Below are 17,555 nucleotides of genomic sequence, written 5' to 3'. Positions count from 1 at the left end.
CATTTGACTTTTATTTTTCATTCGCTTAGAGTGTGCATGTTTTATTCGGTATTGCATGAGTTTCGTGTTCTCACTGTATGGTGACACGATACTGCAAACTTGTCAATTATGTATGTACAATTAACTTGTGCAAATTATTTGAGGAATGAAAAACATATTTATTGTTCATGCAAACTTGTCAAGCTTGTGGTATCGTGTGAAACCGCCTTAATTCGATGTTTTTTAAGTACCAAAAGTGTCGTAATCGTAAGTTTTAGCACTTTTTAGGCTAGTAGTAAATAGTAAGTGTCATGGCGAAGTCAATTATATTTGATTAGATGGAAATGATGAAACAGATTTTCTATAAACATAAAATTGGCCTATATCGATAATTATTTAATTCTGTAACTGACCAGTGATTTAAATAATATTTTTATAAAAATATATTATTAACTACATATTATTATTTTGAACGAAAACGTCCATTTGTGTTTCAGAAACAATGATTTGAAATAGACACCATAAATTGTAATTAACACTGGTCAATGTTTATTCTCGTTCTAATATACTAAAAAATTGGTTCCCTTCCTTCCTTTTTTCTATTTATAAGATTAGATACCTACTCGTATGTAAAATGTCTAGCATGCTATAACTGTTTATGGTATGAAATTGTCTCATATAACACACTATTTACTTTAACACTAAGTAGTATAGATTTGCCTTGCAAACGCAATTTCTAACTAAAATTTAAAACATTTTTTTGTTTAAAAGAATCTACAAAAAATAACATAGCGTAAACAGTATTATAGCGAACAATAGTCCTATAGTAAACAATGTTATCAAATAAAATAGATGCATATCTTTTTCTCTAGAAATATTTTCGAAATGAATTAAATGTCTTAGTATTAGCAATTGATGTCGTGATAGAAATCAATTTTGTGTTTTAAAATTATGTAAAAAAATATACATTTGTGTCGCTGTTGTTTTAATTCGTTCTACGTAACTGATACTTAAAAATTGTTTGAAAATCAGTGCTTATAATAATATATTGTTGAAATAAATACTGTAATCGTCAATAACTCAAAACAATACATGTTCCACTAGTTTAAATGACACATAATACTGCACGAAACTATGTCTGACTTACAAAAACAGCACTCTAGCAAACATAAGATAATGTAACAGATTATAATTTTTAGTTTTTTCTCTCCTTATTTCTTAGCTTATCTTTCATTGGTATTAGGTAGTAGTTACATGTTTAACATTAAAATACATGAAACACAAATATTCTTTCATTTAGACACAGCATTCCTTACTCCAAACATACGAAACATTACAAAACTACTAACAAGATACAAAATGGTTACACTGTGTTAACTATTTGAACAGATTTATATTATGTTGGTTAAAATGAATTAGAAAACTGAGACAATAAATAAGTTTAGTAAGTACAGCATCGTTTTTAGACACCAATAGCTTTATTTATGAACATAAAATACTTAATGAAAAGGTAAATCTCTCATTTTCAACTCTAATTATTATCTAACAGCTAACTCAATAAATGCTATTTTTATAACAATTTCACGTGTTGAAAGTAATATCAATACCACATACTAAATATATCTACAAGTATTATTAAATCTTACCTTATATTGCTCAATATATAACAAGAACAGTACAATTTTCAACTCTGTTTCCCCTTTTTCATGACATTTTAACAACCATGAGACAGTGCCATTATCATAAAATTGTTAGATAAAGCACAATAATTGTTGTCTACTACAAATTATTATATGACTATTTCTGTTGTGGCTTACTTTATAAATGAACTTAGAGGGTGAGGTTATGTTAATATGTAAATACACGGATGTATCATGTTGAAAGACTTTTAATTTTATTGTAAATTTTAAGAGAAAAATAATATATTTAGAATGCTGCACGAGACGCGAAAAAATGTAAATTGTATAGAAATAAAAAATGTTTTCGAATTGCGTTTGTTTTTATTCGTCGAGGTAAAATAGATAAACAGATATATTCTAAAAACAATATACCTGAAATTTTAATCAAAAGCGCGCCAGTTTTGTTTTCGCGCCAAACTAAAGCATTTCCTGTTTCTGACTTTTGAAATAGACAACAGACTATGGTGCGTAGATAACATCAGATAATAACCAAATAGCCCACACAGATTATATAATTTATATAGGCCTTCGCAGTCACGTGCTACTGCAGCTACGGTGAAAAAATAAAGCTCAAAGGTAAGTTTTGTGAACCTGATCATATTTGAGAAATTGTTGAATTGTTGAAAAGAAAATCTCATAACGATGCGCGATGTAAAAGCTTGATATTAACGGATTTTATAAAATACGAGTTTGTATGCTGAACTAGAACTATCTTATCCTACATCTCACTTATAATAATTATTGATGTATGGATGTTTGTTTGTAACATTTTTCACGCGAAAGCTATTGATCGGATTTAAATGATACTTGACAGTAATTACTTTTGCCTTTGCCAGCGGGATGTAATCCGCGGATGAAACCGAGTGGCGCAGCTAGTGAAAAATATATCTGATAATTCTCAATACATATCTTTTTTGAATAAAAATAGATTTTTTACAACAAGCAAGGATCTTCCATAGAAAATAAACATCCTTTTTATGGTTTAATATTTTAGTCTGTGGTACAGTATTTATTATCTGTGTTCTTGTCTTTGACAGGAAATAACCAGCGCTCTCTAGCGGAAATCGAAATAACTATTCGACACGTATTGTCCGTAATGGTGGCTGCTTGCTAAAATCATGGCTGACAACTTATTTCTTTTCAATACGAAAACCTTCAGAAACTAATGGAATCAAAATAAAACCAAAGTTGCAGGTACTTGTCGAACGAATGTATTTTATATTTCTTTAGATTAAGTTTTATAACTAATTAATTGAATAGAAATGGCATAGGAATGGTTATAATTAATTTTTTATGAAGTGAATTCTTTAGAAATTGCTTTCTATAGAGATGTAGACGTTTTTAAACTTGAAAAGTAATTGAAATTAATGGTAAACAAAAAGGTAAACTTTGAAAAGCTCAACTTAAAGTTATTTAAATTTACTAATTTTTCGTTATTTATTATATAATACATATTTTAGGGCTTAATTCATACCTAGCTATTCTATATTTTGATCCATACATATATAAAACAAAACAAATAATAAATATTTTGAAATAAATATATTATAGTATATTATGTAAATTCTTGAAAAAGGTATTATCTTATTTTATGTCTTTTCAAATATTCTCTCTATTCTCTTTACAAACATCTGAATTTATATCATTACAAATACACTATCACCTACAACTTTTGCTGCCTCCCCGCACAGCTTACATTTATTATTATTTAAAAAAGATCACTATATAGTGACAAGGCTGCTCTGTTATACATAATTTTGATGTATGAGTATTGTTTATTTCGTTTTGTCCATTCAAAGTTTACTTTTCCAATAAAAATATATTAGTTTAAATAATATGTAAAATTTCCAGGATGGCAGAGCATTGTTACATTTGTAATAAACAAGATGGAGGGGTTGAGAAAACGAAGATTAACATATTTGAAACCAAGGTAATTTCTCTACAATATCTATACTTAATATTATAGAGCTTGTTTGAATGCGGTAATCTCAGGAACTATTGGTCCGATTTGAAAAATTCTTTTGGTGTTAGATAGCCCATTTATCGAGGAAGGCTATAGGCTGGTATTACCTGCATTGCTTCACTCCTATTGGTCTGAGTGTGATGATTATATATCATTACACCTTCCTTGATAAATCAGCTATCTAACAGTGAAATTTCAAATCGGACCTGTGGTTTCTGAGATTAGCACGTTCAAACAAACAAATCCCCAGTTTTATAATATTAGTATAGAGCATATATATCAAAGAAAATGTTTATATATTCTTAATTTCAGACACCTATGTCGGGAAGTAGAATATTCGAGCTGTTATTAGAAATATCAGGAAAGGAAGTGCCACAGGAATGTAAGGAAAATAATAATTTGTGCGCAAAATGCTATAAATCACTACTCGAATATGATTATCTGCTTGCTAGGTGAGTAAATTAATTTATTATTGTATTGAATATGTATCTTAATATATATAAATCTCGTGTCACAATGTTTGTCCTCAATGGACTCCTAAACCACTTAACCGATTATAATAAAATTTGCACACCATGTGCAGTTCGATCTAACTTGAGAGATAGGATAGTTTAAACATGTAGGTACCACGGGCGAAGCCGGGGCGGACCGCTAGTATTAATATATAATGGGGTATCTAATACATGATTTTGATTTATTATTTCCCTTTACAGTGAAGAATATTTTTTTGTTGGGTTGTGATAAGTATAAACGTAATATGAAATATTTTAATTGTAATGAAGTTAAGAAATGTTAAATATGTATTTGAATTATTTCTGAAAATCGGAATTATTCTGCTATTATTAGTGATTTTCTAATATGCTATTAACATTTACAGACTTAACGAAATGAAAACATCAATTCGCGACAACATTCACAAATCGGAACAGTTGCGAAACATCAAAAAGGAATTGATAGTAGACGACGCAAAAGCAAAAGACAAAAATAATATAAAGTTAGTGTTGCCTGCGTCTAAATTACAGCCTTTGCCACCCGGTTTTGATTTAAGAGTCAAAACTTCAAATAGTTGGAGTAATGTGACTACTAATATTCCTAAAAATATGGTAAGTAATCACTTCATCTATACTAATATTATAAAGAGGAAAGGTTTGTATGTATGTATGGTTTTCACGGATATACTACTGGACCGATTTTGATGAAATTTGACACAGATAATCTTTAGACCCTGAGAAAGAACATAGGCTACCTTTTATTGCGAAATATGTACCACAGGCGAAGCCGGGGCAGGCCGCTAGTAATTTATAAAATTGCATTATGTACTATGTCGATTACCAAAACCAAATTGAGGAAGCAGAGATCCTAAATATCACATTTCTATTACATCAAACCACTTGCGTTAATTTAAAAAGTGAAACTTTTATTACATCGTCTCAAACTTTTTGGTCTGTGTAGCGCATGTCGCGTGACGGTCGAACCGTACGATAATTATCGTACAAATACGATAATTTTGTGCCTAAATTTCACTTTTTCCATGGTTTCATAAAACCAATTTCTCATCTTTTTCTATTCTCTATTTTCAGCCGTCAGTATCAAGTTTACCGAACTTAACAGAAACAACAGACGCAACAGAAATAACATCGACAATTAAAACTGAAATGGATATAAATCAATTATCAAGCATACCAAGAGTGATTATAGAACCTGAGACGATAGCAACACTATTAAATAAAGGCAATTTCACCCTAAATGGTTTAGCCAAAGGCTATGTTAGAGTGACAAATGAACAAAAAGATGAGGAAAATCCGGAAGAGAAACCTATGGAGATTGATGAAGGTTAGTTTTAAAGTTTTTAAATGTTATTTATTTATCAAGATTCTTTACTGTATATTTCTAGAAAATAGCATTTAATAAATATAAATAGAAGTATGTAAATATTTTATGTAAGTAAGCAAAGCTTAATAAAATTATTATAAAACTTAGTTAATTTTTTTCTAATGAGAAATAACTTTCCCAGATTTTTGAAGTGAAACATCTTTAGGCGCGTTGAGAGCAAAATCAATCAAATCAAATCAAGGTCGCGTCATGACAATACCGTCACCTCATGAAGATTTTGGAACGACGACGATTCGATTTCGGCGACGATTTTGGAATCTTTGAATCCAATGAAGTTTTACTTCTGACACTTGTGCTCGGCAAACACGCTCTTTTTTTCAAAAAGTAGCATTTCCATTAGATATTAATAATATCCTCTTATATTATTACAATAATGATCATAGTTACTAAAATAACTTCCATTATTTTTCTGTAATATAATATATATTGAACTATATATAATACTAGTCCGCCCCGGCTTCGCCCGTGGTACATATTTCGCAATAAAAGGTAGCCTATGTCCTTTCTCGGGTATCAAAATATCTCCATACCAAATTTCATGCAAGTTGGTTCAGTAGTTTAGGCGTGATTGAGTAACAGACAGACAAATAGAGTTACTTACGCATTTATAATATTAGTATGGATTAATAATATGAAACAATTGCTTATTAATTTTCAGACGCAGTTGTAAAAGTACAATATATAATATTAATAATATGAAAATTATTTATTAAATTTCAGACGCAGTTGTAATAGAGAGTGAAAATGGTCCCATAATAGGAGTGATGTCAGGGCAAAAGTTTATATACGGTGATAATGAGATATCATTGGTCGTGCCTCATGATAACGATAGTTTGGACAATAACGATGATCAAGGTAAATTTAAAATTGTCTATGTAGGGTAAAAAGTCCCTTTTTGATAGAGTTTTTCCTAGTTAAATAGTATAAAACTAGCTTACCGCCCGCGGCTTCGCCCGCTTTGTCTAAAACCTAATAAATTATATACTAAAACATTCCTCTTGAATCACTATATCTATTAAAAAAACGCATCAAAATTCGTTATTCGTCAAGGCGGGCGAAGCCGCGGGCGGTAAGCTAGTAATTTTATACAACCTTGATAGTATATTTGGATATCTCATCTATTTCTGTATTGGAATCCAACCATTCCTCTTACAAACCTTAAATAACGTAAAACATATACAACGCTAGAATTTAAATATTTAACAATCCATACTAATATTATAAATGTGAAAGTAACTCTGTCTGTCTGTCTGTTACTCAATCACGCCTAAACCAATGAACCAATTTGCATGAAATTTGGTATAGATATATTTTGATACTCGAGAAAGGACATAGGATAAGTTTTATCCCGGAAATCCTACGGGAACGGGTTTTTCTTTGAAAACGCGGGCGAAGCCGCGGGCGGAAAGCTAGTTATCAATAAATTATTTACAGATTCAAACTCAGGATCGCACATAGAGCTCCAAATGTCAGGCGACGAAGAAACAGCTAATGCTATAATAGCCGCTGCTAATGAACAAGGTAAATAGTCATTATTTAAAAAAAATGTGTGCGTGTACTAGAGTACACACGTAAGAAGTGAAACTTCTTTATGGCCTTAAAAATGTCACGAGTATGGCGTAACGCAAAAATGTCACGCGTACGGCGTAACGCAAAAATGTCACGCGTACGGCGTAACGCAAAAATGTTACACTAAATTTTTGTCCAACCCCGATAAAGAAGTTTCACTTCAAAAATTTTTGTCCGTCTATTTGTTGCGGCTCATATCTGGAACGGCTGAACCAATTTTGACGGGACTCTCACTGATTATGGCCGATGAGAAAACTTAGGATACTTTTTATTGTGGTATTTCATTAGTATTCATAAAGAGTCCAGTCGTTTCGGAGGAATAAGGACACAAGAATTTTTACATGTAAAGAGAATATAATAAATAATTAATATTTCAGGTGCCTTCATAAAAGTGGATTCCGGTGAAATGTATGAAGTGAAATCCGTTGAGAGTAAAATCGGAGATAGCAGCCCTAGTAGTGAGATGCCAGTAAGTAAAATCACTACATAGTTATAAAACAAAGTCTCTTTCTCTGTCCCTATGTCCCTTTGTATGCTTAAATATTTAAAACTACGCAACGGATTGTGATGGGGTTTTTTTTAATAGATAGAGTGATTCAAGAGGAAGGTTTTATAATTTATTAGGTTTTAGACAAAGCGGGCGAAGCCGCGGGCGCTAAGCTAGTTATCATAACAAATTATAGATTTGAAGGTTTTAAATTTTAATGAAAATTAAAGTACTGTTAATTCTACAATTTTTAAATATGTAAAAATATTTATGTAAAACTTTATGTCATACTAAATTGGATATTACTTAAATAATGATGTCTTTTTTGATTTTATATACTTACATTATTTTATTTTTAATATTTTAGATACAAATGGTAGAACAGGATGGTGATAAATTTAAATGTCTGCTGTGCGAAAAAAATTCCAAAGCAGGTGAGATTGTTTCATTTCTTTCTAATATTTTTTTAATTGAATTGAAAATTGAATTGAATCGCGTCATGGCAATACCGTCACGTTATAAAGTAATGCGACGATTTTGGTATCTTTGAAAAGAAGTTTCACTTCTGACACGTGTGCTCGACACACACGCTCTTTTTTTATTACATTGACCTGTTTCTGTTTAACATTTCCCTAGAAAATTATTTATAACTACAAAATATTATATAATAGACGATAAAACCCATGGAGGGTTGTCGTGTAAAAACCACAGGACAGTTCTTTGGCATATTATTACAATATATGATTATAATATTTTGTAAAACTGACATGATTTAAAAGAGCAACTTTGGAGTTTCTTACCGGTTCTTCTCCGTAGATACTGCTTTCCGAATCGGTGGTAAATGTAAAAAATATGTAATGACGTATCAAAAGTGCTTCTCGAAGAAGTCTATTTGAATAAATAAATGTTTGAGTTTGAAATATATTTTCCCATAACAATCATGTAATAAAACTAATATTTACAGGTTCGGAGCCAGAATTGTTAGACGATGCAGTCGCAACCATGAAACACTTGAAATCAATGCACGGAGCGAGATTGTATATATGTCACTGTGGTGTTATGTTGAGACGGAGGGCTGATTATGTGCAGCATATTGGTTAGATAAAATTGGGGAAAAATAAATATTCGAGTTTGAATAACTACATACAATCCGCATATTTCCATATCCAATGAAAAACATTTATAATTGTTTTTTCTAAATATAATACTAATGCTATAAAACTAAAAATAAAATAGGAGCGAAGAATCTTAACTTTTAGCCATATATCTCTAGTAGCATTATAAATCACAGGTTTTGCTACTTATTTTGTTATTTAATTGTTATATTTTTTAATTCCAGAACAACACGCGGAAATATCAAATCAAATAGTACAACCTGCTGACAAGAGTAAAACCCACGAATGTAACGTGTGTAAGAAGAAATTTAGGTAAATATTGAAACAAACAAAAATAAATTATATACGCTTATATAAGGTGTTTTGATAATTTTATTAGTGCGCACAGGAAAATATACTTAACTTTAAAGTCATTTATTAACGCGTAATTTTGTAATCTTTTGCCTTTAGATAGATCCATCAGACATAAATTTTTTATTGCAAGACGTTGTTTTCGTTGTTAAATAGGTGCCATATGCAATATTTTATTTCAAAATAATTAAAATGTCATCGAAATAAGTGAAATTACATCCTATACGATTAGAACTATTTCATTTTAAGTATGTAACTAATATAAAACGATTGTATAATATATCTTATATATCTTATTTTGATTTCCAGTTCCCGGTTACTGCTAAACGAACACACAAACACACATACAGGCAAGCGTCCATACCCTTGTGAAATATGCAATAAGTCTTTTGCGTCGAGATATACGCAACAGTCACATTTGAAAACTCATCTTGTGAGTATTATCTATACTAATATTATAAAGAGGAAAGTTTTGTATGTATGGTTTTCACGCATAAACTACTGGACTGATTTTGATGAAATTTGGTACAGACAAATTTTTGGACCCTGAGAAAGAACATAGGCTACCTTTAATTGCGAAATATGTACAACGGACAAAGCCGGGGCGGACCGCTAGTCTTATTATAAAATACTAGCTTTCCGTTCGCGGCTTCGCCCGCTTTTACTAAAACCTAATAAATTATATATTAAAACCTTCATTTTCAATCTATAAAAAAAAATGTGTGCGTGTACAAGTGTACACACGTAAGAAGTGAAACTTCTTTATGACCTTATTTTTCAAAAAATAATTTACTATATGTAACTTTACAGAAATACGTCGAATCACGCGTGGTAGGGATAAGAAAAAGATGGCGCGTAACGGAAAAATGTCACGCGTAACGAAAAAATGTTACACTACATTTTTTTCCAACCCCGATAAAGAAGTTTCACTTCAAAAAAACCGTATCAAAATCCGTTGCGTTCTTTTAAAGATTAAAGCATACATAGGGACATAGTGACAAAGAAAGTGACTTTGTTGTATACTATGTAGTGATTAGGTTTTATACAAAGCGGGCGAAGCCGCGGGGAGAAAGCTAGTGTATAATACTTTCGTAAAATACTATGATTTGATTTCCAGGAACGTCCACGTCCCTTCAAATGCAATCAGTGTGGAAAATCGTTTTTCACACAACACAATTTGCATCATCACGAGAAAATACATTCGGGAACTAAGGATTTCGTGTGCAATGTTTGTGGTAAGTTAAAAGTTTTAAAAAATAAATAATAATGGCCCGATAAATGGGCTACTACTGGCAAATCGGACCACTGTAGCTCCTGAGATTAGAGCGTTCAAACAAACAAACAAACTCTTCAGCTTTATAATATTAGTATAAATGTAGAAATAATACAATAGATTTAATTTTTCATTACAAATGGAAGCTCATTTTAGTTTTCAATATAAAACTATAACGTTTATTTCATTGCATGAACAAATGTTTCTTCCCATTGAACTTTCATCCTAAATTTTTGTAATAGGAAAAATAGAAGTGCATGAATTTTTATTATGATTTTATCATACAATTTGAATGTCAAAAGTTATAAATATTTTTTTGATAATTATTATTTATCTGTGATGTATATTAATTAAATAAAAAAATTCATTTCATTCAAATTTATATCGGCAGCTAACAACTATAACACCTATTTTTCATCACCATATTATCAAATTAGTTATTTATTAAATAAATATAATAATTTTGTTCAGGTAAAGCGTTCGGAACTCAACACAATTTAGAAGTACACGGTGTAGTACATTCAGGCAAGAAGCCCTTCGTTTGTACAGTTTGTGAAAAGGCATTCGCAAGACGGGCTGAGGTTAGAGATCATATGCGAATACATACTGGTGAGTTTTTGTGTTTAAAAAAGCTTTAAAAATATATAAAATGGATATTGAGAAATCAATAGGCTAATGAAGAGATATATATCATAAAGTTGAAATAAACTAAAAGCTCGCTTTCATGATGGAGTCAATAATGTAAAAAAGAAATGAAATTTTTATAAAACTATATAGACTACAAGCCCGCATAGGAAAAAAATATGGGTCAATTGAACCACCAGGGGACATATCTAGATCGATAGAAGAGCATAAAATAATAAGATTCATCACTATGCCGTCACTTGTAAGCTGTCCAACTGAGTGCAGATGAGAATTCAAAAGTACAGGTAGACTCGGTAAATTTTGGTCATATATTTTTGTACGGCATTCTTAACCATCGATAGATCCATTAAAAATAATAAGAAACTGCTCAGTGCCGTACAAAAATGGTGGTCCACAAAGTCGGAATTTTTATTTAATTTCCGAGAGTTACCGGGGGTAAATTTGGTCATTTGACCATGTACGGCATCTGTGTCATACTATTGCTATACTGCTTTTAATCCATTATTCCGCAACGCCGTACAAAAATCATGGGGACAAGGGGAAAAAATTGAGAGTTGCAATCCCCTCTCTTTCACCACTCCAGGGGGCTCTCCCTCTCCCTCTCATATCTCTCCCTCTCTATCATATCTCTCCCTCTCTCATATATCTCTCTCTCTTGCTCTCAGGTGAGCGTCCATTCGAGTGCGAAACGTGCGGGGCTCGTTTCTCGCAGCGCTCGAACCTGCACTCACACCGACGAGCGACACACTTGGACGATAAGCGGCACCAGTGTACACACTGCCCTAAACGGTTCAAGCGGCGCCGGTGAGTGTATACACATACACACACACATTGCACAAAAATATGCACACACAAACATTACATAAAAATATGCACACACAAACATTACATAAAAATATGCACACACAAACATTACACAAAAATATGCGCACACACATATTACACAAAAATATGCACACACACATATTACACAAAAATTTTAACATAAGGGTCAGACTCAAAATATAACTTTATATTCTACACGAATACACGAAAAGATACACATTTCATTGTGAGAACCTATACTAATATTATAAAGCTGGAAGAGTTTGTTTGTTTGAACGCGCTAATCTCAGTAACTACTGGTCCGATTTGAAAAATTATTTCAGTGTTAGGTAGCACATTCATCAAGGAAGGCTTATATCATCACGCTAAGACCAACAGGAGCGGAGCCACGCGGGTGAAACCGCGGAGCGCAGTTATTGAGAAATAAAACAGTACAAACTTTAAATTTCTCTGTAAAAATGATATCTCAACACTAATATTCAGCGTCATCCTGAGACATTTAAATTACACTGCTGATTTTCAGTGCCATCCTACGACATTTTAAACAATACGTAACTGAGAAAATTAAATATAAAAAGCCAACATTTGCAGTTTGCTAGACTACCACATAAAGTCGAGTCACACGGGCGAAAGGCCGCTCAAGTGTGAAGTGTGTGCCGCTACATTCGTGTATCCGGAGCATTATAAGAAACATATAAGGATACATAGCGGCGAGAAACCGTATATTTGTGAGGTAAGTTTGGTGAAAATGTATGTATATTGTTTGTGTCGTTTAATAGACTTGACTGCGGTAAAAAGGTAACCTTTATCACTATTTAGTCTCCTAACAATATCTAGGCTGAAAAATTGCACTTTACACTTTTAAATAATTGACAGACTTTGTTGTTGGTAAATAGTGCGTTTTAGCCATTCCATGTCATTTAGGATGCGTTTTAAGCTATTGCATAGCTTCTATCGCGGGCCTTGAAATTCCATAACAAAAAAACCTCACGCTCCCCACTCCGACGGGCGGAGGTGTGGCTTGAAGGCATAGCATGCAATAGCTTTACCGCGGCAGTCCCCGAGTGTCACACGTCTTTTTTTATCCTATTTAGGGTTTTTTTGCGATTTTTTGATTTATTTTTATAAACTTGTCTACAGGTGTGCGGCAAGGGCTTCAACTCGCGCGACAACCGCAACATGCACCGCTTCGTGCACTCGGACCGCAAACCGTACGAGTGTGTCGCGTGTGGGGCCGGCTTTATGCGGCGGCACCTGCTCACACACCACATGCACACCGCCGTGCGTACACACACACCTGCTCACACACCACATGCACACCGCCGTGCGTACACACACACCTGCTCACACACCACATGCACACCGCCGTGCGTACACACACACCTGCTCACACACCACATGCACACCGCCGTGCGTACACACACACCTGCTCACACACCACATGCACACCGCCGTGCGTACACACACACCTGCTCACACACCACATGCACACCGCCGTGCGTACACACACACCTGCTCACACACCACATGCACACCGCCGTGCGTACACACATATTAATAAAAATATAATAAAATATTATACCTATAAATTTATAAAGAATAGAAAAAATTCGATCACGGGGCGGGACTCGAACCCGCATCCTTTCGCGCCATTCCGGGGCGAACGCCTGACCAACTCCACTCGTGACCCTCCAGAGCAATCGAATTTATTCTATTCTTTCAGTTTTATGTGTCTGAAGGGACACACCGCGCGCCATCTATTGAGATGATTAACAACCATCTCAACCAATATGAAACACTTTTCAGTGAATACAATATTGTAACGATGGAACACGACCTTTTATTTGAATTTTTAATTTTTGGTTTTATAGCATTCAAACACACAAAAACTGCATATGCATACAAACACAGATATACCTCTATACAAACACTATAACTCACACGCACACAACTCAAAAAGAAAATTATAATATTTTAAATCTTGTTATCATAATACACAAATATTATAAAAAAGATAAAATAATAACTTTTTAATAATACTACACTACACATAAATTATATATTCTTTAAAAATCCTTAATTTTTAATAAGAAATTAAAATTATTTCAATTAACAGGGTCACGTATCGGAGTCAATCGTCATTAACCAACCGCGAATTAGTAAACTTGAAGATAATGTAAGTATATTTACTTCATTAAGGGCCGATTTTTCAATGCTTGGATAAAACTTATCCGTCCAATAAAATTACACGATAATATTAAAATGTCACGTAAACTGTCAAATACGGGCAATTAGAATACGTTTTTAAAATGGTAGTTTTATACATCATTCGACGAATAAGTTTTAACCCAGGATTGAAAAATCAGCCCTTAAACATTTTTGAAGAGAAACTTCTTTAGGCGCGTTGAGAATAAAATTTCAAGGTCGTGGCAATATCGATTTTGGTCTTTGAATCTTGCTAAAGAAGTTTCACTTCTGACACGTGTGATAAACACACGCTCAAAACACACGTAAAATAACATTATGTGCTTTGTAATAAACGTTAAAATGTTGAAATGTACATTTTGTAATAAATACATTTTTTGTGTTCTTTTTTTAGGAAATTAAAACGCAATCTGTCATCGTGCGGGATAAAAAGAGAGACGACAAACTTATGGAAACGGTAAGTATTTATTTCTTAATTAAAATTATTTTACAAAAAAACTTTAGATTTTTTATTATTTTTATAGAAAAACCTAAAAAACTACTGAATCAATTTTGAAAATTATTTCACAAACAGAAAGATAGAATATAAGATAGATGGATTCCTAAATGATATTCCTTATATTCTAATATAATATAGATTAAATTTAAAAATACATGTAAAATAAATATTTTATTTTCAGATTTACGAATCGGCAGATGTTTTAGAACTTGATTCTGCTGAAAAAGTTGGTAAGTGTATTAAATTTTTAGGAAAAAAAATGTTTTATTTTTAAAAAACTAGCTGCTCCGCGCGGTTTCACCCCCGTGGCTCCACTACTGTTGGTCGTAGCGTGATGATATATAGCCTATAACCTTCCTCGATAAATGGGCTATCTAACACCGAAAGAATTTTTCAAATCGGACCAGTAGTTCCCGAGATTAGCGCGTTCAAACAAACAAACTCTTCAGCTTTATAATATTAGTATAGATTTTAATAAAAATATATTTTCTTTACAGTTGAATTAGAAGGGGAAGACAATACAACAAAATATATAATAAGTACGGATAAAAAGTTCATGATGTCTGATGGTGAGATATTTTAATATTGATGTAATTACTAGCTAGTTTCCGCGGTTTTACGCGTTTTAAAAATGTCTGTAATTCTTCCAATAATCTCTTTTTTGATAAGTTTTATTGACAGAAATTTTGCCATAATATGGAGTTTTGAAATGTTTTTTTTGGAAATTTTTCGATATATTTTGGGATAGATCAATATTTTCCAAATCGAATAACTTTCACTTTTGTAACATAAAGTAATTGTATTTTTTTTTTTATTTTTCAGGAAAGTCATTGAACTTGGTGCCTGAAGTTGAAGGTGAAGAAACAGCCTTGCTAACTATACGTAAGTATTTACAAAAATTTGTATGTTTGTACTGTCTCAGAAATTCGATAATATTTTCATGAGATAATATTTCACTATGGGCTGATTTTTCAATCCTTGGTTAAAACTTATTCGTCGAATAATGTATTAAAACGTATTCTAATTGCCCGTATTTGACAGTTTACGTGACATTTTAATATTATCGTGTAAGGGCGCTTGTGCACTACAAGGAATTTTACTGTCCGGCATTCCGATTTTTTACGGTCCGGTGCGGCATGAAAAAACCGATGAATTGCTTGTGCACCTGTCCGTCTTTACTCGGATCAGTGCGATACAGTTCAAGGAAGTATGGCGGTATAATGCTATCATAAATGATTGTTTTCGCATTTTACAAGAAACGAGTAAAAATATAGAAGGTGAAATATTATATTACTTCGTTATAATAAACGAAGTAAAGTACGGTAAAGTAGTTACGGTAAAGTTCCGTAAGAGATTTAAAATGCGTGTTTCACTTATTTATTTTAATCGGTGACGAGGAGCTAAATCTATTCCCACTTGAACTTTAACTTACCAACACTTACTTAGATAATAATTATAGGTCAATGTATATAAAATAGCAATACCGACTTCTCAAATCTCATTGCCAGCTAAAAGAAAGTAAAACAAGAGCTTGCTTTCAATTGGCATATGCAATAAAAAGAGTAAAATCCAAGCAAGTGGGCACTCGAAAACAATTATACCTACAGCGACTCGTAAACTCAAAAAACCATCCGGAATAGGGAAAAGTAAAATGTCGGACAGTAAAATTACGTATAGTGCACAAGCTAGTATTTAGATTAATTGCGTGCCATACCGGACCGTAAAAAATCGGAATGCCGGACCGTAAAATTCCTTGTAGTGGACAAACGCCCTAATACTTTATTGGACGGATATTAAGTTTTATCCAAGCATTGAAAAATCGGCCCTATGTTAAAATTAATTAATCGTGTAGTAAAAATTAATACATGAATAAAATTCAAATAAATGTTTTGAGAATTGCAAGAAAGTTGTTTTATTCAATATAATTTTGAAATTATTACTGAAAACTTTATTAAATAAATTTTTAGACATTATAACTAAATAATATGATAAAATATTTGACTCAAACTTCACGCTGTTTATTTAGAGACTATAATTAATTAGAGAGACACAGGTAATATTTTGTAAAAAATAAATAATATTAAATTTTCAGAGCATTTGGAAGGTGTTGAAAAAATAGAAGGAACTGTCCTGGAGAATATCACAGCGGAGCAACTCGAACAAGCCCATGTGAGTATACTTGTATTATATATTGTTATGATACATACATATATCAATTGTCCCGGCTTCACTTGTGAAAAAAAAAATTTACACTACTTTTTACTAGTGAAAGAAGTAAAGATCAAACTAATGGTTTTAAAGGTTATTTTTTACAACAAAAAACAAAATCTACTAGATTAGTATATGATAAAAAACATTTTATTTACAAAACTCAAATTTGAATGACCTATCATTATGATTTTTCCTCATAAAATATTAAATAGTACCTATGCTTATTAATTAGAAATTTTATTAGTACCTTATTGAAAATAAATCTTAGGATTATAGAAAAAACATTATAGGCTATAAAATATTACCTTAATTAATATATATTTTCTTTTTACAGATACTAAGCGACGGCAACAACACAGTTCGTTTAATTCAAATACAACTAGCTGATGGGAACAGCGGTTGGGTAGCTGTCAGTCAATAGACAAACATACATACAAACTTTTGCCTTTAAATGTTTAAATATACACTACCATGTAATTGTAATAACCAAATATGTATTGGAAAGTTCTCTGATTTTAACTGAACTAAATAAAATATATTATTGTAATCAATTTTAACTAAATTTTTGCGTTAATTGATGTAAATAATAAAATCGATTCATTTGTCAGATGTATTTAACTTTTTTGTGTTTAACGGTCTTACATTTGTTGTAACTGTAATATATGTTTAGTTGTAAGTTAGTGTAAATAAAGTTATATTTTTATATATTTTGTGTTTTTTTTTCTGATTCCTATCACCTTCAACCTAACCAAGATATTAAAAGTAAAAACAATTTTCTAAGGCACTACTGAGATATTTTTTTTGTCAGATAGGAATGTAATATTTAAAATATTATAAACATTAGCTAACAATGTAAGTCAG

General features: G+C 31.9%; 1 protein-coding gene across 3 annotated transcripts; it reads left to right on the top strand.

The window, feature by feature from the left end:
• The first annotated feature begins 2,716 nt into the window (after nt 1-2,716).
• LOC149476465 (uncharacterized) lies at nt 2,717-17,399 on the top strand. Of its 3 annotated transcripts, none has more exons than XM_089711970.1 (24): nt 2,717-2,852; nt 3,510-3,588; nt 3,934-4,073; nt 4,499-4,724; nt 5,202-5,454; nt 6,235-6,369; nt 6,949-7,035; nt 7,461-7,552; nt 7,938-8,004; nt 8,535-8,666; nt 8,910-8,997; nt 9,346-9,469; nt 10,154-10,271; nt 10,781-10,918; nt 11,620-11,758; nt 12,371-12,512; nt 12,920-13,060; nt 13,896-13,955; nt 14,379-14,441; nt 14,665-14,713; nt 14,981-15,052; nt 15,306-15,365; nt 16,576-16,652; nt 17,029-17,399. In XM_089711970.1, exons 2-24 carry the CDS (start codon nt 3,511-3,513, stop codon nt 17,113-17,115), a joined length of 2,568 nt encoding a protein of 855 aa, XP_089568096.1. In that variant the 5' UTR covers nt 2,717-2,852; nt 3,510; the 3' UTR covers nt 17,116-17,399. The 3 variants fall into 3 exon arrangements, with proteins under 3 accessions (XP_089568096.1, XP_089568093.1, XP_089568095.1); XM_089711967.1 differs by having other exon boundaries at nt 12,920-13,318; XM_089711969.1 differs by lacking the exon at nt 2,717-2,852 and adding an exon at nt 2,860-3,040 and having other exon boundaries at nt 12,920-13,318.
• The last annotated feature ends 156 nt before the right edge of the window (nt 17,400-17,555 follow it).

Source organism: Colias philodice, chromosome 27 (genome assembly GCF_061535455.1).
Source record: "Colias philodice isolate Cphi_HAF_F1 chromosome 27, ilColPhil1 Martin Lab GWU primary, whole genome shotgun sequence".
NCBI classification, from domain to species: domain Eukaryota; kingdom Metazoa; phylum Arthropoda; class Insecta; order Lepidoptera; family Pieridae; genus Colias; species Colias philodice.
This window is presented reverse-complemented; position numbering and strand designations above follow the sequence as displayed.